The sequence below is a fragment of the Pezoporus occidentalis genome, unplaced genomic scaffold, assembly GCF_034315485.1.
Source record: "Pezoporus occidentalis ecotype Australia unplaced genomic scaffold, CSIRO_AGI_Poc_V1 ctg367, whole genome shotgun sequence".
Classification (NCBI taxonomy): Eukaryota; Metazoa; Chordata; class Aves; order Psittaciformes; family Psittacidae; genus Pezoporus; species Pezoporus occidentalis.
In genome coordinates, this window is record NW_026915669.1 from 79,573 (window position 1) to 100,619 (window position 21,047).

General features: G+C 46.6%; 1 protein-coding gene across 1 annotated transcript in view; it reads left to right on the forward strand.

Annotated features, from left to right (window-relative positions):
• The first annotated feature begins 16,538 nt into the window (after positions 1-16,538).
• Positions 16,539-21,047, forward strand: part of KLHDC4 (kelch domain containing 4) — a 31,803-nt gene continuing 27,294 nt past the window's right edge. The window contains exons 1-4 of the mRNA XM_062631087.1: positions 16,539-16,773; positions 18,123-18,214; positions 19,188-19,266; positions 20,201-20,299. Coding sequence (XP_062487071.1) covers positions 16,675-16,773; positions 18,123-18,214; positions 19,188-19,266; positions 20,201-20,299 — 369 coding nt within the window. The 5' untranslated portion in view covers positions 16,539-16,674. The remainder of the gene's footprint in view (positions 16,774-18,122; positions 18,215-19,187; positions 19,267-20,200; positions 20,300-21,047) is intronic.

Genomic DNA, 21,047 nt, shown 5'->3' on the forward strand with positions numbered 1-21,047 from the left:
GTGTGAGGGTTCCTCAAAGATCTGTACTTCTGGGTGTACACATGGCAGAGCTCAGAAGCTTTCCTTCCTAAACGTGAGGATTGTGCTCCGGCTATTCTGTTGATACACACATCCCCAAAGGGGCATGAAATGCTAAAGCTTAGAAGGGCTGCAAGGAAAACCTGTTAGGAAAGTGAGACTTCAGTGATGCTGAACAGATGTTATACCTAAAATTCCAGGCTGAATTTTAGATGCAACACTCAGTGACGTCTTGGACAATGAGAAATGCACAAGAAAGAGGTAAGCCTTGATTTACTCTCCAGCATTGTGGCTGTTTTAACACTGGAACAGAGAATCTGCAGTGTTACATGCTCAAGCCCAATGTCCTCATAAAGCCAAACCCTGCCACCATTGTAACATTTAAACATATAAAGGAAGAAAACAGAGGTGCAGAATGCAGTTACAAGGATAATGTGTGTGATGAGGAGCACAGAGGCTCGCCAATACAGCATTAGAGACTCTTAGTGGAGGAATTAGAGTAATCTAAAAAAAACATCTCTCAGCCAGCATGTCTGAGCAGCAGAATAGCCTGTGCCATTAAGTGATTCAAAAGAGATCATTCAAAAAGTGACAGTTGTGGCCAAAGAAGGAAACAGGAGAGAATAAATTCTGGCAAATTAAACACAAAACCTCAATAAGTCAACTCAACAGAACATTCACAAGTGGGATGCTGATGGCAGAAGAAGGAGAAGGCTGTGATGCCTGCAGGAAGCCTGCCAGGGACACGCAGGGCCCGTGCTGTACTGCAAAGCGCCTTTACAGACAGATAAGGCAGTAGCACAGAGAAGAAATGAGTTACTTGCATCTGTGTTTCCTGCAGGCTGACTTGGAGAAGTTCCCATGCTGGAGCCTTTCTTCACAGCGAGCAAGCGCAAGGAATTGCTGCCAGATAATGCATCGTGTCTCGGAGCAAAGCCCCAGCTGTGGGATTCAAAGGCTTTCAGGAGTTGCAAAGGGTTCTTGATGAGATCAAGTGCTAGTAGCAGGTGTGTGCAACCCACTGCACAACGTGGCAGTGATGCTTGTGGTATGGGAGATGGCAAATGTGATGCTGGTACAGGTAAAGGTCCTGATGGGCTGCAGAAGCTGGTATAGGGCATACAGTGAGCAGAGAGAAGAAGAGCATCCTGGGGAGAAACACACGGCTTTTGTGCAAGGTCACTCCTCAGCAGATCCCTGAGCTTCCAGTACCTTGGGTTTTCAGCAGGGTCAGGTCTCACTGAGCTTCCCACAGGGTGGTAACAATTGTTTAGGAGCAACAGAACACTGGTAAAGTGTTTATAGTGGAGGGAGGTGGTCTGCAGAGCTTGCCTATGAATCTTCTCTTGGTTCAGGTCAGCAACCACGATCTGGAGAAGGAGATAGACACGGATGGCAAAGCCTCTTGGAATCACAGAATCCTGGAATGGTTTGGGTTGAAGGAACCTTAAAGCTCATCCAGTTCCAACCCCCTGCCACGGGCACGGACACCTTCCACTAGTCCAGGTTGCTCCAACCCCTGTGTCCAGCCTGGCCTGGAACCACTCTTGAACCCAACCTTTTAGAACAAGCATTTCAGGCTTATGAAACACAGAGTTGGGAAGTGGGAACAAAAAAGAACTCCAGTGACGTGATGTAATGTTGCTCCATGTGCCTACCCTGAGCACCGAGCGGGTCTGGTCACCCTGCCGGGGCCCAGGGCTGCAGGATTGGAACTGCGAGAGGACTTGGACTCACTGTCTAGTGAGCACTGAGCGAGCACTCAAGCAGACAGCATGAAACAAAGGCAGGAAGTGTTCTTTCACAGACACCAGTGCTCATCACGCACTCAGTGTCAGGGGATGTTGTCGAGACAACTTTTATGTGTGCATTAAAGTTCAAAAAGAGCTCAGATAAAAGGGTTTGTTATTAACTGCAGGAGCCCTGGGGCAGCCTCTGCCTCAGGAAGCGTATCTTTGTGAGCCTGAGGCTGGAAGGAACAAAGTGGGACGGGATCACACCTCATGTTTCAGGAGTCTTCCCTAAAAGATCACTACTGATGGCTGCTTGGAGATGTGATCCTTTGTCCATGTGCTGACTCTTGGCTCCCCTCCAGTTGTCCTTTCCTTTGGTGCCACTGCAGCAGTCATGCCTTCGTCACCAGAAGATGAATGGTGATTCACAGTGGTGGCAAGGGGAGCCCCACAGTGGTAGAGGAAGCTCATGCTGGGCTTTGCCTGGGAAGGACTCACATCATGGGAGCCACACATGAACCCAGCATGGTCCCCAGGCAGCACTGGGCTGTCACGATGCATCTCCTCAAGCTTTGGTCTTTGATGGCTGGAGGTGATGGGAAGGGGCAGGCGTGGGAACTCAGCCCTTCTAGAAGACACACAGGCATCAAGATTGATGTTTTTCAACCCTCAAGCCAAAACCATTGCATTTTTCTCCCCAAACCCATGAGCGCCTATGTGTTTGAGTGGCACGGAGAGAGGCATGGGGGTCTACCACCATAGAAGGGTGAGCCCTTGAAGCTGCACGTAGAAAAGCCTCTCCAAACTGAGGGCAAGCCCAGCTAAAGGCAATAAAACTGTTGTTTATTTGAAGATTTGTGTGAAAGATGAAAGGCACTAAATATGTTTGGGTTGGGAAGAAGCCACTAAGGGTGGGGTATGACATGGGCTGGGAACTGCTTCAAGGGTGCAGAACAGCTGCCGAGGAATTGTGGATAGAACTAATAAAGGGATCCTCTGAGGCAGATAAATTAATACACCCAAAATGAGATACAGGTATGAGGAAATTTAATACAAGGAGTATTGATGTTGACAAACTGCCCTGAAGCAAAATATACCCAACAACAAAACTGTCCCCTTGATATTGGGAGTCTTTATTTAAAAAATAAGAAAAGGAGTTGCTAATATTTCACCTGCTGTACAAAAGCTGTGAAATAAAGGTGTCTCTTCAGGATGTGCTAGTCCATCCTCATTTTGCTGGAGACCTATTTAAGGTGTCAGAGCTCAGACGCACAGGATTTATAAAGAGTGAGCGTTGTAGATCTTCAACAAAAGCATGCTGCCCTGATTACCAGACCTTGAAATATAACAGAGGGATTCTTGTGCAGATACCTATAAGGTTTTTTTGCCCTGCATATTTACTAAATACACAAGTTTTGTGCCTATCTCGGATTGCCATCCCTTGCCGTGGGGATGGATGGCACAGGAGATGGTGATGATTAAAAGCTCTGTCTGAACCAGGTGGGGTAAGAAATGCTGGCAAATCCCCTGCTCTTCACCGAAACTGCACAATGCAAAGATAAATCCACATTTGAATCCTTACATTGAATTAGAGACCAGAGAAGTGAGAAATGACAATTCCTCTTGCCTGAGCCTCTCCTTCCTAATATAACTAACTTGTCCTTCATACACTGTCCTTTCAAGGTCACCATGCAAGGTACGCCATGTTCACATGAAGAGTTGTGCCAGCACCTTGTTGCTGAAAGTCAGCTCAGTCAAGGTTTGCTGGAGCAGAAAATGTACCTGTTGCCTTAGCTGAGTTAAATATTGCCTTGTAGAGCTTGTCCTGGGTCTGGGTTAGCTGGAAACACTTTCAGCACCATCCAATTACTCACCGTGGGCACCAGCACCAATGGCAGTGGTGTTGGCCAGCAAAGAGCTGAGCAGCAGCACATTTCGGATGGAGCTGGCAAGGTGCTGAGCAGGGGAAGGATGCGGGGTGAGGGACAGTGCCTCAGACAGTGGAAACAGGCAGGATGACGCATTATGTGAGAAAAATAATTCCCTTTTTGTATTAAGAGCTCTTTTCAACACCTCTTTTTGGAACCGATTCCCTGCCTGCCCTTTGCAGCCAGGGCAATAAGCACTGAAATGATCCTGCTCGAGGATCCTGTCCTGCTCTCCCAGCTTCTCCATGGGTTGTCATCACTTGTCAGCACGTCCTTCAGAGCTAGACAGTGGCAGGGACATGCACGGCTTACAAAGCAGCCTGGGTGGGTCAGGATGCATTTGTCTGTTGCTGCCTCAGAGCAGACCAGTAGGTCTTTATATGTGCTCTGTCCATGCATTGTGCCAGGCTCTTTGCACAGTTCAAAGCAAGCTCTGGGCAGGGTATTATCAAAGGCTTCTCCACACTTCTGAAAACGAGGTACTGCCTGTAACGGCATAAAGTTATGAATCTTGTGGCCTTCAGAGCAGTCAACAACATTACCACAAAAAAGAGTAACAAAAATAAAAGGCACAGAGCAACGTGCACACTAAATGCCATAAGCAAATTAGGAGGATGTGGCAATACGCCTGTATAAACCCTAGAACGTAACTACAGGATGGGAATACGAGTGTGTTCTCCGCTTTGGACCAGTTTTCTGGCTGGTTTGGTCAATGTCTCCAGGAGCCTGGCTCCAGATTTCTGTGAGGTCATTTCTGCTCTAACTTGCCTGGGAAAAGCACAGGCTCCCCCCTCTCCCCAAGCAGCTCCCTGCTTTGTGCAACCGCTGCGTGCTGAGAGCTTGTCCCTCTTAGCCTTTGGCTTTGCAGAGCTCATAAATCAGGCCTGGGCATCTCAGGTATTCAGGAGGTTTTGTGGTGTAACGAACTGTGGGGAGGTGCTGGTGCATGTTCTACCTGAGAGCAGTGCTCTGCAAAGACACCAGATCAGTTAAAAGGAAAAAAATCAAGTGTCTGGAGGAGATGTGTTTGCTCTGCCAGGACAAGGATGGGTGATGAATCTACTGCTCAGCTGATAGGGACTAAAGCTCTGCAAGTCTCTGTGTGATAAAGAACATGCAAGACACACTCGGGCCTGCAAGGACTTGAAATGAAGCTGCTGCTGGCCCTGGCTTTCAGTAAACAAAAGTCAGCAGAACAATTGCACATGGATAGTAAAAACAACAGTAAGCATATTCTTTCTACATCGAGTCCTGAGAAAAACAAGCTGAACACTTTGGGGTTGCATCAACACCACTTGGAGAAGTGGTTGTGTGGCCGCAGGGAGATCTGGCCAGCCAAAGACATGCAAGAAGGAGCTCAGATTGCAGACATTACTGCAGGGACTGAAAAAGATGCCCAGACTTGGCAGTCCTTGGCTCCTCTGCCAGTGAAAGCTGCCTGCAGGTCACTGGGGTGTGGGCACTGCTGGAGGAGAGCTGGCTGGGTCAAGGGAGAAGCCACCATATGCCACAGAGACCCAAAGGGAACATACTTAAGCTGCCCAACATGCTGGCCATTACCACACTTTCACTGTTTCACTGTTTCTTGCATGTTTGAAGTCCCAAGCCTTTAAAAGATGTCCCAGATGTCACAATGAACTGCAGGAACTTCCAGGGCTGGAAACGGTGATGAGCTACCTGCTGTGAAATGCAGCCTCCTAATGCTGCTCTTGTCCATCCATCTTCAGCTTTGCTCCTGCTAAATGGTATCAAGCCATTTGCCAATATTGTGTTTGCATAAGGGAACAAAAATAAATCATCCAGGTTGACAGAGTTGTTTGAAAAAGCCCTTTCCGAGAGGCGCTGGCTTTCCACAATGTAAAGAGTTCAAGCTCTCACATGACACATTGGCTTGTGCAATTACTGCAGAGATCAGCATTGGCTGTAGACAGTGTGGTCACAGGGGGAGGGAGAGCAGGAACCTGAGAAAGCAGCCAAATGGAAAGGTCTGGCCTGATGAGCTGCTAATTGGACAGATCTTCCTCAGGTAGAGAAACTAATTGCTTCAAATTAAAAATGCCAGCTCCTAGAACAAAACCAGTTAAAGCCACAATAATCCCAGCGTAAATCACACCCTCTGAGTAACCAAAAATTACTGTTGCTGATCACTTTTTTTTTGTCTTTAGAAGGAACATTTGGGGATGGAAAAATCCTTTTGTCACTTGCTCTTGTCTGTTTTTCTATATTGCTAGTATTTTCCAGAAAAAGCCAGAAGCCTGGCATTATCTAGTTACAAAGGCTGCAAGCCTCAAACCTCTCTAGCTTTTCTTCAGTTTCCATGTTTAATTACAATTAATACTTTAAATTAAAACATAGAAAGCTTATGCAAAATTAATCTCTCTTTTTTCTAGTACCCTGTGGAGTTTTAAGCAGGTGCTATCACTGCTGAGCAAAGGTTAAACAGGTTTTGTCTGTCTGACTCCTTAAATCAAATTTAGGTTTGGTTTGGAGAGAACCTCCTGCACCCAAGTCAAATGAGATAAACCCCAAAGTCTTGCAAAATATTCCCCATGGGATTTTCTTCTTGCTGTGTGGGCCAAATACCATCTGGATTTCTTCCCTGCCCTCAGCACAGAAAAATAAGCCTGCAAAACCACTTTTACAACGGCCTAATTCTGGCCATGGGCTTGCAGCATCTCCAGTGTGTGATGGACAGGAGCCATTTCACACCTTACAAGGTTGGAAAGTCCTGCAGAGGCACAAGTCTGTCCTGTCTTCTGCTGAAACTGTGGGCTCTGCTGTTTTGTAGCAAAGGAGCCTTATACTAAACCCAGCAGCCACAAGGCTGCTCTGCACAGAGCTGTAAAGGTGTCTCAGAAATGCACTGTTTTGCTACAGAACAAGATCCCCAGCAGAAACACAATTTATGGCACCCATGATTTAACCACCTTCTTGTTGTGGCCTGTTCTCCACCCATGTGCTGGGAAAAAAGCTTCAGCCTGAGAGCTTTTGGATGCTGAAGCCAGCTCTGTTGATTCATGCAGGGGGTTAAGCGGGAAAGGATGCTTTCAGCTTTCATTTGATTTTCCTTGCCCTTCTTAAATGAATTCCAGCCTTTCTGCAGAGCTGCACATCCTGCTTTGTGTGCCACGGTCTCCCAGGCACCAGTCCCAGTCCTGATGCAAATCTTAGTGGGGCCAGTGCTGTGTTGGTGTTTTGGTATGGTTTGCTCCGAGCATTGGTGCAAGTGCTGTGAGGTTTGACCTGCAGCATCCTTACCCCCAAAACCCTGCCAGGATGGGGAGCTGCAACTGGCAACCACAGCAGCTGGATGTTCATACCCTCCTGGGGCCTGTGTTGAAAAGAAACCACAGACATGGGGGGAACTCCTCTCCCACCCATCTCTGAGAAAACAGCATGGAGATGAAAGGACAATATTAATCTCAAGGCTGGTTAACTGCAGCCAGAAAGAAACAGGGCTTGGGAAAAGATGTGGAACAGGAGACAAAGAGGAAAATTGACCTGAAATGAAAAAAGGGATCTTGATCCTGCATTAGATCAAAGAGCAAAAGGCACGTCAGGAAAAGTTTCCCTTCTGGGTACAAGTTTGGGGGGGGGGGGTGGGCAGGTGGAAGAGCTGGCAATCCTCCCCTGTACAAATAACCCCAAAGGGATATCAGGAGGAACTGGAACACAACCTTTCAGTTGGGATTGCAGCGCCTTGGAAAGTGAAGGGCTGTGGATATTGCTACTTAACGGCCAACCCCTGAGGAACCAACATGTGGTGAAGTTCCCCATGGTTTTAGACCAATGGAGTTACGACTTAACAGCTAAAGGATTTACCCCAGCTGGGTTTGGTAACTTCCCCTCACAGCCTTGGATGCAAGCAGTGCTCGGCTCACTGCCTGTCCCCAACAAACATTCCCTGGCTTGTTCAAACCCCACTGGCCTTCAGGTGCAGTGGATAAAGGTGAGGGATTTGGTAGGAATGAGGAAACCCAGCACCAGCCCATGCCTGCCTCCAACTGAGCCCTTCAGCAGGCAAGTCTGTGCCTGGGAAGAGCTGTCAGCCTCTCCTAGTAGCTGCTCTGCAGTTCAGAGCATCATCACATTGCTTTGCTACGTGTTTGTGTGATATGTACCGATACCCATTGATACAAAGCTGCAATGCAGCTAACAGTGAGCTGATAGTGAGCTAACAGCTCTGCACAGAAGACCTTCCTGGCAGGCCTCTCTGCTGGATGTCCCATGACAACATTGTTCAGGACTCATTGACCTGTGTGAGCTGCACAGAATCTTTATTTCATAGTGTCTTGAAATATTTGTACTCGTTTTCATGGACCAGCATCCTCCAGCGACACGAGTGAGCAGGAGGAACCTGTCCATGAAGGCAGCGAAGGGGAACGGGCAGCTTCTGCAGCTGGCATTGCACAATAACCCCTGTGTCCTCCCTTTCCTGGTGCCTGTCCTGGTCTCTCACTATGTACCTGGAGAGCAGGGAAGAGTGTTTGTATTAAATCAGAGCTGGCCCTTTGAACGGGAATATAACCCAGCAGTGGCGTGCGTACCTTGGGCAAGAGGAATAACACGAGAATGGGTGCCCAGGCACCCAGCCATGACCCTGCTCCCTCCCTTGTGTGGCTGAGCTGCTTCTCACCTCGGTCCCATAATGTGACAGTTTATCTTGCAGGAAAGCGTCAAGCTGGCCCAAGTGTCAACAGCCACCATAGAAACCCAGCTGACACTCCTGATGCTTGCCAGACAGAGCTGCAGAGCAAGCAGCAGATATCAGAGTAAATATTGGGTTTTCAAATGGGACCTAATTCACATCTGCTTCATCAGCAGAATGGATCATGTGTGGTGTGTCATATTGGTTTTCATGTGGTTATCTTTATAATAAAGCTGCATTTTCCACTCAAACCACACAGAAAATAGCCTGATGTGATTTATCACCAAGATCTGGGTTTTGCCTTCCTGTGTGACTCTTTTCTCAGTAAGAGAAATGACATCAGGTCAGGAAACCAAGATGGTTATTTCCTAGAGAAAACAATACAGGTTAGAGTGATAGAAAATCAGTTAACATATTACTATTTTCACAGGAATTGCAGCTTGAGATTATAATTAAACCTTTTCTTTAAAAACCAAGTCAGTGATGGACAGACTTGGGACAATCATCTATTACATTACATCTGTAAAAACACCCTGAAACATGTTCAGAAGTGAATGTGATGTCATCTTTTAATAACTAAATCATATTAATTGCTGGAGTATGAATCTATCCCAACAGTCAGTGCAGGAGAACAGTACCGTGGTTAAGATGGTGGGCTTTGTAGATGGCACACAGTGTTCTGCTGGAAGGACAAAAGAAAAGTTTTATTTACTTCTCATGGTCCCTAAATTGCTGACCATCCCTAGGGGGTCTGCTGGGTTTTGGGGGCTTCACAGGGAAGAATAAGAGGCAACTCAATATAATTACAAGCATACAGCATGTGTCTCTCATGTCTCCTACTCCATGCACAGCTTGCCAAACACACCACAAACAGCACGATCACATCAAGGCACACACTCCACAACAGCAGCTCCTTCTCCTAAAGGCTAATGCTTTAGAGTATTTCTGCTCATGAGAGTGGTTAATATACCCAAGTGTACCTTTCTAAGCCTCTGAGAATGAGCAAATATTTTCTTTTCTTTTGCAAAACCACAAGGAATCTTGCCAGGTCATCGTTTCTTTCGGGTAAATGTTTAGCATGATAAGGGATGTATGGAGTTATCTTTACTGAGGGGCTAACAAAACCAGACTAAACTGGAGCAGGAGAACATCCCAAATCCCTCCACAATGCATTGCTCAGACTGGTAAAGCCCTGTCAAATCAAGGTGACAGCAGCAGGTACAGCAGTAAGTAGATAATCTGATCCCAATAGCTGATGCAGCACTACCAGGAAAAACAAATGCCAACCAGTTGTGGAAAAACCTACTCACCCATCAGGCTGGGGTTGGTGGCTTTTTGTGAAGATAAAACAGAATTAATTTAATCAATGTCTCTATTATAAGGGCAATGTCACTATTTCAAGGTAGGTAGAAATCAAACCCTGTCCTTTACTTCTTCAGCTGTGAAAATATGTAAAAGTTGGGCATGGGAGAAGAGTGAGTGATGACCCATGTCCACTCCTGCCACAAGGCAGGTTGACTCACTCCAACCATCTCTGGCTGATATTGGCTTCACTGTCTTAGACAAGTCTTTGGAAGTTTCACAGCCATCCCAGGCAGTCTCTTCTCACGACTCTCTCACCTGGCACTCTGTAAGTTTTCTGTAATGTGTAAATTAAACTTTTCTCTGCCAGCCTCCCCACACTACTGACCATGAGGTTACCACAAAGTCTTCCTCCTTGAGAGGAAGCCATGCGAGCCACCAAGACCAGGTTGATGTGTTCCCTTAGATCTGAGGGAGGGAAAAGGGAGCTTGAAAGCACTTGAATGGGGACCACTGTATCTAGCCTGGTGATTTCAACAAAAGCTAGGAGATACAAAACCCTGCCTTCGTATTACTGCCCCCGGTATTTCCTTCCCCATTAAAGTGAAATGCTCCTCTAAAATATTCTGAGATCATGTGATGAAGGGCTTTGTAATGGGAACTGAGTGTTGTCGAGGTGTTAATAGATCAGTGATTGTTTTAAATTGAACTTGTAGCTACTTACCAAGGGAAAACAGGACTGATAACTATATGCAGTGGCCAGCCCTTTGCATTCAAGCGAAAGCAGCACCTGCAAACCCACCGTAAGCCCTGGCTCTGGAGATGGTGTGTCTCAATAACCAAGCGTGGGCTGTTCAGGCACCTCATGGCAGAATAAGTCTCCCTGAGTGAAATTAATGTGCTTGGACTTGTTGTTTGGATTAATATTGAGTTCCCACTGGAACCGCTTTCTCTGTCACCTCGTTCCTGAGGATTTAAGAGGGAGGTGCTACCTGAGTCAGTGAAAGCTGGAGAAATTAAAATACAGAGGATTTCTTCACCTAAAAACAACATCTACTTACTTGAGTACATTGTGTTGTTTTTCCCCTCGCATCCTGAAGCCTGGCCCTGGGCTTGGTTTTCCCTTTCCCAACAGCAAGAGCTCTGCACCTCCGCAGATGATGCAACGTCTCAGCAACTCTTGCACCATGGTGCGGTAGGAGCTGGCTCAGGGCCCTTCTGTGCAGAGGAGCTGACATCTGGTGGGACACAAAAGTCATTACAAGTCTTACTGCATTCCAGGCTGGGTTGCATCAGACTTAGAATATGAATAATGGTGGGGGGGAATGTGCTGTGTACATAAGGGCGGGTGATTTTAAGGTATTTTTGGCTGTATTGCCCTTATGAGCAATATGACCTTTCCTGTCCAGAAAGGAAACTGTCACTTCTCATCCCAAACTTCCTGAGCTTTCCTTTCACTGACCTCCTTCCTACTGGGTTCACCCAACTACTTACACTTCTTTTCAGAAACAGCAAAGTGGATTCAAAGATACCTGGGGTGCTGTGAATGGGGCTGAGTCCCATATTCTGCCTGTGGAAGCAATCTCTCTACAGATCCCTGATACCAGGGTGAGGCAAGCCAGGGATCTGTGCAATGAAATTGGAATTTAAGAGTGCCTCTGTGGCCCCTTGGTACTTAAATGAGTGGCAAAAATATCAAAACCTGTTCACAAAATGGGAATAAAGCAAAACAAGCCTGATTGAAAGGTAAGGAAAAAGAGTTTCAGCTGGTATCAGCCAGACTCCATCCCTGATACTGTGAACCCACAGTGGAGATTAAGCAGTTCTAAAGAAGCTTAGGTAGCCTAATTAATGGTTCACTACCCTAATTAATGAAGATCCAGGACAGACACAGAGACAGTCTAAGATTTCTGCTTTCTCATTACCATTCTGGGAACTGGCACACTGACTGCAGCAGACCGATGGGGGCCAATGTCACAGAAAGAGGTGACAATAGCTGGACAGAGATTTTCTGTGCAGCTGCTGGAGCATTTTAATCAGGAGCAGCTTCAAGGCTGGGCTTGTAAATACTGCCATGGCACAGTGACACTGCAGACACCCTGTACACTTGAAATACCACCATCAAAGCTGCTCTGATGAAACAGCGGATGCAAAGACCAGCAACCTGTGATGTCTGAAAAAGGACAAGCATAGGAAGGCAGTGACACATGCAGAATTTGACTGCTCTACAAGGAAGTTTGCACAGGCTGACTTGAAGCATGAAATCGTTAGTCCCTCCAAGAGTTCTGTCCTCCTCTACTTACTCATATACGTGTGCACGCACGTGTGCTTGTACTAAGTTAGCAAAACCTTTCTTTAGAAAGAACTTCTGGATCCTGGTGCTTATGAGCATGGTGGTGAATTGGAAGGACATATTCAGTAAACAGTGCAAGCAGACCTTTCTCATGTGGCAGCTGTTCACGGTGAACAGCTGAAATAATTCAGCAGTCCTGTTCTGCTTGCTGGGAAAGAAGGTGCTTGCCCCAGGAACAGGATCCCTTGGCAGCAGAAGGCAATCAGCATTCACTCATCACCCTTGTAGACAGTTTCAGCTGTTTTACACATATCAGGAAGTATGTATCCCAGCACATGGCCACCCTTAAAATGCTGATCAACCTTACTGCTGAGCTGAGTGTTTTACCACCCTGGGAAGGTTCCTCTATTTCATCTTCAAGGCCAGAACTGGTGCTTGTGCAAAATGAGCTCGTTTTCAGACCTAGAGCTATCTCCCACAAATGAGTCTGGCATGCAGGAAATACATATTAATGTTTCCTGCTACACTTCTCATCCTGGCACTTTGACTGCAAGTAAATTAATGAAAAACAAAACAAGCACAGCCAGGCTGGGCAAGCTTCGCATGTGAAGGAATATGGTGTAGAAGGGCTCAGTTTGATATTAAACCCAAACTTACTATTTTAGGCATCAGCTGTTCATTTTGCTGAAACGGAAGCATGTACATTGAAAAGCAGAACTCAAAGCAGGGAGAGGCATGCTCATTTGCTCTGGCTGAGTGTGGAGACATTTTTACTTATTTACTGTGGATTGGGGGTGGATTCAGGTGAAAATTTATCTTGCCATGTCTGTGGGCTTTTTTTCCAGCTATCTTCTGTATATTAACTGGAGCTGACACCTTCCTTATTACCAGTTCTGATGCTAGTAATTAGTGCTGTAACACCAGAGTGCTACAGCATCCAGGATACCGAGATTGATGCATCACTATTAATGACTACAAATGTGAATTTCTAAGCCACTCTTCTCCTCTGTCTTGTTTTTTATTACTATTTCTGCAGTTTTCTTCTCAGAAGCAGAGAAAAGCCAGTGAAGTCCCACTGGAATGGCAAAAGTAAGGGCTTTCACAGATTCAATGAGAACTTGTGGCTTCAAGTGTGACAGTTTGCTGATGGATTTAGATTGATGTCCCTTGGGATGTGTATCTGAATAAAGCCACACTTTGTACTCCCCTCCAGGGAAGCCTCCACCTTCCTCTGCTTCCTCTGTTTTCAAGATATTAAGGCACCAATTTCAAAACAGAAAATTCAGGAAGCCAATTGAATGGCCATGAGATATTATCAGCTTCTGGATATAAATAAGTCTTGAATGGAGCAAAATACTGTTGCTGACTTGCAGCAGCCGCCTGCCTGGTCTGAATCCAGTTTCAGGTGCTGCAAGCATACGCAGAGGCTGAAGGGCCTCTGCCAGGCTGGAAGCACAGCCAAGATAAAAAACCCAGACTTTCTTACTTGAGGGACTTTTTACAAAGTAAGCCTTGATTATGGACATGCCCTTGGCCCTCAGCTGTATTTGCTTTTGGGGATGGATGACTTTGAAAACCTGTCACCAGAGCCAGGGGGTCAGATTTTTGTGGTTTTCTCCTCCCTATTTTACATGTGTGGAGGAGGAAAATTGCAGCCTGAAGAGCCCGGAGAAGACTGAAGGACCTGTATTTTGACTTGTATTGTGCTGCTCTCCTGCATGAGTTATATACCACACAGCAGTTAAAGAACATAATTTTTCCTGGACATCCTGACATGTCCCAGGGCAAAGGCAGCACTCAGAGCCCTGACTCTGCTCATCTCCAACACACTGGTGTTCCTTGGTGTCACACTGGAATGATTTTGTGTTCCCTTGCAGCAGTCTCCTCCTCACTTCACAGGCCCTCACCAAAATACAGCTGCAGTGGATCCTACCAGTATGGTTGAAGCGGTCCCCACTTAGCAGCCCCACGTTTCTGTCTGTTTGCAAGAGCTTATCTTCATTCTCATCCTTCTATACACCAGCTCTTCCTACAATTGCAATGCATTTTTGGTTGATTTAGTTACTGTGCTGTCAGCATATCCTCCCGCTTAATCTGTGGACATTAATTCCTTCATTGCTACTGGCTTCAGAAAGCATTAACACGGGAAAAATAAATCAAGTGTTAGAGCACAAAGAAGACTTGTGGGAAAAAGCTTTTGAGTCTTTTCTGAAGCTTTCATGCCTGTTATTCTTTACTTTGCTGATACAGCTGGATTTACCATCCTGTTGAATGAGCATATTCCAGACTATAAAAAAACAACAAAGTAAAACCACGTGCTCTTTGTATAGGTCAGAACAGGAGATGGGCTGCCAGATATAACAGCATAGGACAACTTCACAGCAGTAGAAGGAAATGTGCAAACACAGACAAAGTGGAGCTTATGCTGTGTTCCCCAAAACGAAGTGGAAACAAAACCTGAGACATAACAGAAATGAGAGTGTGAGGACATCTGTGTGTGGGAGCATGTGTGTGTGTGCCTGAACTCGGCCATGTGTTTGGGAGCACACATCTGTCTGCCAGCTGGGTGAAGAAGTTTGTGTGAACATGCAGGAATACATCCCTGCATGTTGTGTGGGAACGTGGAGTTCCCAGTCAGGGTGATGGGAAACCTGTGAAGAGAGCTCACCTGAGTCAGTTTTGGAGTCTTAAATTCTTAGGGCGTTGGTGCTCTCATGTCACAATCTTTAGTCTCATCTACATAGTCAAGGCGTCCACTGGATCCCTTCAAGGAAGATGCATCTCTTAACAGTTACCATCATTGCTATAACAGGATTTCTCACCATGGTGGAGCAGGGTATATTTACCCCTGAGAAGTTCATGCTCTGTTTCATGCTTATATTGTGCTTTGTATTTTCAAAGTGCAGCACAAAGTTTTTTTTTGTCCTTTCATTCTTTTTCCACATAAACCATGCGAAACTAAACTATATAGTTCAAAAGATCAGAGAAATCACACCAAGAATGTTCTACCTCACGCAGTCCCCCGTGTGGTAAGTAGCTCCAAATGACCCAGGACACCTGAAACTACATTCAGAACTATGGAAAATGAAGTTCTGAGAATGCAATTTGAGCTTGTGGAGCTGAAAATCTCTGCAAACTCAGTTATGGAAATTACCATGAATGATGCAGCACTGAAAAGGCCAATGCAAATAGTGGGTCAGGTGGAGGAGGGTGTGCAGGAGGTGAAAGACTCCTTGCTCCCCCAGTAAAGTGATGCCTGGTGATGACTTCCAGAGTGAGTTTCACAAGGATGCAGCATTTTTCATGTCAAAGTCCCCGCAAAAGGAGCCAGAAGAAAACGCAGCCCCAGAGGAATTGGTGACCAAATTCCTGTAGATATCAGGGTTTTCACACACTGGTGTCTTTGTGAAGTTAAAGACCAAGAAGCAGCGGGGAGACTTCCTACCCTATGTATAGCGCCAGAGAACTCAGCAGAGCTCCTGCATCTTGGCTGAGAAATTGCCCCATTCACTTGACCTGGTCTCTCCGGAGCTTTCTGTTCCCTTCCTGTGCATAAACATTGACACGCTGTGGCTTTATTTGTAACCGCAATGTTTTCAGAACAACCAGACAAACAGCACACTGGTGGGGATGTACATTGTCTGCAGCCTCTAAGTATATTCCCAGCTCTTCCCTTTGCTCTTTGGGGCTCCGTTTCCAAGATCTGAGGTTCAAGTGTAGGTGGATATTCAAAGCACAGCATCTGTCCTGCAGTTTCCATGGCATGTACTGGGTGTTTGGGTTAGCTTGGTGGGAACTGAACGGGACCTTCAGTGGATATCCTCCCTTGGTTTTGAACAGGCGTTGGGTTGGACAGTGCTGAAAGCCACCCTGCTTTCAGACAATCCAGGTTTTTAAGGGAATTCAGTGAAAAATGCTATGATTGCACTCCTTCGCCGGGAGTGAAAAACAACCACAAAGGGAATTTTGAACCACAGGGTGATAATGAAAGGGAACTCACAGCTTAAAGACGCATTTCAGCTCACATTTACAGTACACACGCTGGTTAGGTGTTCAAAGTAGGTATTCCCTCAGAAATCTTACCTAGGATCAGCATCTACATGAAATACCCCATAAAAACCCAATCAGCGTTATTCCTTCCCCCCCATCAGATGCAGAAGCAGCAGCTGCCTGGCACTGCCTCGCAGCGCATGGTATTTCCTTCAGCTTTGCAACACGGGTCTCTGAGACTGACCCGGATAAACCCCATTTCCAAACTTTGCAGCTGAAAATGAAAACGCTTTATGCCCCCCCAATCCTGAGGTGTTCAGCCCATGGTTAATGCTTATTTCTGTGGACTTACTCCTTCAGGTGTCCACCGAGCCCTTCTCTTCGCCAGGAGGGGCCATTTTGTGAGGGAAGCGGGGCCATTTTAGGGGTTTAACATACTCCTCAGGGCTGGAATATACAGGAACATGCATTAAATGGGCGCTGGGCTCTGGCGGTGCATGGAGCCGCATTAATGCTTCTCCCCGCCCCACCGGGGCTCGCAGGGCCGGGATGCGGCAGCCCCAAGAGAGAAGGACGGCGGGCCGAGTCCGCCGGGCCTGCAGAGGGCTCCCGCGGCCACGCCGCTCGGGCAGGAGGCGGGCCGCGGCCTGGAAGCGCCGGGCCTTAGCGGGCGTCGCTGGCCGCTTCTTGGTGTGCCCGGGGCGGCCAGAGCGGCGCGGCGAGGGCGGTGCTCCGTGAGCGGCCTAGCGCGGCCTTTCAGGCATGGGGAAGAAGGGGAAGCGGGAGAAGAAGGGGAAGGGGGCCGAGAAGACGGCGGCGAAGATGGAGAAGAAGGTGTCCCGCAGAGCCAAGAAGGAGGAGGTGAGGGGCTGGAACGGGGGGCTCTGGAAGCCGCAGCCCGCTGGGCCTCCACAGGGGCATTGCGGCGTTCTCGTGGGGTCTCGGGGTGTTTTATGAAGTGGGGCTCGAAGGGAAAACAGGCGGTGAAGGTGGAGGCACGGGAGGTCGGTGGAGGAGGTTGGAAACGGGTGTTTCACGTTGAAAGCACATGAGTGTATCCAAGCGCAAGCGGCTGTAACTTGGGTAAGTCACTTCAGGGCCTGCCCATCATCACCGGGTACGTGATGTGCAGGTGAAGCGGGTCTGAGATCACAAAACCTCGCATCTCGTGTGAGATTTAGGGGTAGTATTAGCGCCGTCCTGGTGAAAAAGCAGTGGTTGTCCTCACGCTTTGTGGGTCAGCCTGCGGGGCCATCAGTGGGAACAGGGGAAAACAGCATAAGGGGTGAAACAGGAACTGCTTCCAGGAAGGCTTCCATGTGTCTGACAAGCTGGAGCAGTGTGTGACAGCAGGTGGTAGAAGAGGAGAAGAAACCCCAGTTTAAGGGTCCTTTTTGCTTTCCAGCTCCCTCATCCCTTTCTTCTGGTTTTAAAAGCGAATGAAAATGTTTGTTTCTGTCACTCATAGAGTCGGTGCTTGTATTTAGGTCTCAAAACAGCTATTTTTCCCTGGTCAAAACATCGTGTTACCTGTTACCAGCATAATGCACAACTGAAGACAGTGAGGGAGCCACTGTTAATTTCCTGGCAGCAGGGAGAGTTTATGCCATGCTGCGGAGGTGAAATCCCCAGAATTTGGAAATCTCGGCTTTAACTGCACCTTCAGACAGGTTAACTGAAGGGATATAGTGAGCAATGGGGGCTGCAGAAGGGATTAGAAACTCCCCCTAGCTGCAGCCCTGCTTCCGCCCTCGCAGCTCTGTGTATCTGCAGTTTTGGATGCAGATTAACAAAAGTTCAAAGGGGATAAAAATAACGTGCAGGTTTCTCTCCAGCTAAAGTGTGAGCTGGGAATTGAAAAGAGTTTTCAGTTCCATTTGAGCATCTTCGCATTGCAGACAAAGAAGAGGACTAGCTGGGTTGTAGCATTGTAGTTGCTCATCGCTTTTCAGGTCCTGAATGATTTGCATTTACTTGCAGATTTGTGCAGCGTTTCTGCTGCAGGACTAGCAGGTGTGTGTTAAGTGCACTTAGAATGTCATAGAATGTCATCCTTTTAAGGGCTCTTTTGAGCAACTTGTTAGTGTTTTAGGGGAGACCAATCTTTAAACTGTATGTGGAAGTGTGCAGCATCCATTTCTTGGTGTTTTCATGTGGTGTGCAGTGGCCCTGTGCATGTCAAGGAGCTCACGTCTGGCTTTTATTTTCAGGAGGATCTTGAAGCCCTGATAGCACAATTCCAGAGTTTAGATGCTAAAAAGACCCAAGTAATTGAGTCGTCCTGCCCACCACCCTCACCCAGGTAAGAGAGTGTATGAGGCTTTGGCTGTCACTTCTTTTGGTACTTTTAATGAAATTTATTTATGTAAAGTTATTTCTTGAGAGTGGAAACATCTGGCATAGCTGATATCTGGTGTTACAAAATATCTGGTATGTTGAATGCCTGTTTCAAAAAAGGACCAAAAGCTTGTTTGTTTTTGGCCTTAAAATCTACTTTTAGTCATCTCATCAACACAAAAGAGGCAAAGGAGCGTTAGATTACAGGGCTTTGAGGAAAAATAAAGGTTAAGAGGAAGTTTTGTATTTGGACTAGAAAGCTGAAAGGATTTAAGAGACCAAAGGATGCATTGTGAGGTACAAGACACTTCATCAAGTGTAGCTTGGGGTCCACATACTTCTAGGTTCCGTATTCCTGCTTTTTGTGGCTTGTTAAATAAATGCCTTTCTCCAAGATAACTTTTCCTGGCTGTGTAGTGGGCTATGTCATTACTGTTGGTCTCACAAGGGTGTTAGAGTAGTCAGTTCCTTCTTGGTAGTGGTAGAGATCTGTCTCCACATGTTACAAAACACTCTGGTGGTGTGTAAAGCAATGACCAGTGCAGGCTGCAGAATAGTGATGCAGATAAGTTGATCTGAGACAGCCCAGTTCTACCCAGTTACGTGCCCTCACAAAACTAATTTTTGTTCTTGACACACCAGCATTAAAATTCAAGAGCTCACGTCAAAAGGGGTGCTAAATGACATTATAACGTGTGCTCCTAAAATAGGAGAAGACTTCAGACGGTGTCAAATTAATCTTGCTTGAAGTTTTTAAGAAGTTAATTTCTTTGAGAAGTTTTTAGCCCTGGGTGAATATCACAGCCTTGTAATTTGGCAGATGATGGAGAGACCTTTGTGGTTGGAGGGCAGAGGTGCTACTGCTAGCTGAGTTTGACTGCAAGCTTCTTTTACAAGACTCCTACACATTACCAGTTGACTGTCCCTTTCTTTTGCAGGCTGAATGGCTCCCTCTCTGCTCACCCTGAGAAAGACGAATTGATCCTTTTTGGAGGTGAATATTTCAATGGCCAAAAAGTAATGTATACTTCTTTGTTTTTTTCTTTATTCCACCCTCTCCTTGCCTTTTACTGTAATTTGCATGAGTCTCATTTGAAGTGAAATTCAAGGCAGCACTCATAAAATATGTATTTGTCCCTGAATGAGAGCAAAATAGCCTTTTCATTCTGCCGTGATACTGTCTCATGCCTGAGCAGTTGGCAGGAAGGAGACATGCTAGAGCCCATTAAGAAGTCAGAGTAATTGTCTCGGCATCAATATTTCAGGGCTTCATAATTTCTCCAGACTTAATTGTAGTCATATCTGCCTCTCATTTTTTGATAACTACTGAAGAATCTCTAACTCCCAGCTTCCAAAACAAGATACATCTGTAGTTTTGCTGCTGGCAAGGCATTGCCTGCCTTGGAGATGTGTACAGCAGCAAATACTTGCAAGAGGATGCTCTTGTTACTGCATTTCTGCATATTGCAAGTGTTTATTTTGTTCCTGGAGACAAACTGGTCCTTATGACACTAAGAAATTGAACATACTGTAGCTTGAAAACTCAAACCTGCCAGTGATATTTGGCTGCCTTAGGGTCACCCAGTGTGATGTGTTTAATTCTGCTTGCTTCACTACCTTAACTGATTCCTGTCTCTGGGATTGAGTAGCAGTTTGGGCAACTGTAACCTGCACATCTGTGTTAAACTTCCAGCTTTTTAAGTCTTTGTATCTCAAGGTTTAACCAAGGGTTTGGGAAAGAACAGTCCAGCCCAGTGAATCACTTTGACTCCCAGTCAAAGGTTGTTGTCCTTCCCTGCCTGATCAGGCAGGAGGGGTGTTGCTTTGCAAAGCTGGTGCTGGTCTCCTTCTCCCCTGTATTCACAGGTAACCCTCAGGCATGCCTGTGCTCGAACAGACTGGCCCTGTCAAATGGAGAGCTGTGGTGATGTCTGTTTTCTCTTCCTAACAGACGTATCTGTATAACGACCTGTATGTTTACAACATCCGGAAGAACAGCTGGTCTAAAGTAGAGATCCCCAACCCACCACCAAGGCGATGTGCTCACCAGGTAGGTACTGGGTGCTGGAATTGTTCTAACATGGCACTAAAGATGGATAGGAGTTGATTCCCCCCCCCCCCCCCCCCCCCCGCCCAGGGTTTCTGGCTTCTCTTCATTCCCTTTCTAATGGTGTCACTTCACCTCTGCTGAGGGGGCCTGTAAAAGCCCATCCGCAGTGCTTGTGCTCTCTGGAAGCATCGTTGGGTGTCTTCTGGAAATGTTAAGTGTGAACACTGGGGTTGTATCTGTTGAGTTGGCTGGACTCGGGGAGACTTCTGTTGAAGATGAGCTCTCTTTGCTACATCATGTGGGGACCAGCTCAACCACAATTCTGTATTTTCAAAAATGGTGGTCAGGTTATAACTTCAGATTCAACCAAAGTGCTATGAATGGCAGAGTTACTATGCATTATTGTTTCCTTAATGCCTACAGGCCTATATCTGTGGGCATTAGAGATACTGCTGCTCCAGCAGTGTGAAAGACCCATTGCCATAGGGTGTCCCTGCAAGAATGCAGCACTTGGCCTCTGCAAAGTATCCTAGCTGTATAACACAACAGACCACTAGCACTGACTGTGTGTGTCCTGCCTTTGGATTGTGACATTTTTTAGTTCCTTGGGTGGCTGTTTCTCTTTAGTCTGCAAAGGCAAGACATAAAGTTGCCTAAATTTTCTCTGGGATGTGGTGATACTCCCCTAGAATTCACCTCTTGTACCTGTGTCATTAAGGTCACTGGCTGGTTGTGATGATGAAGGATT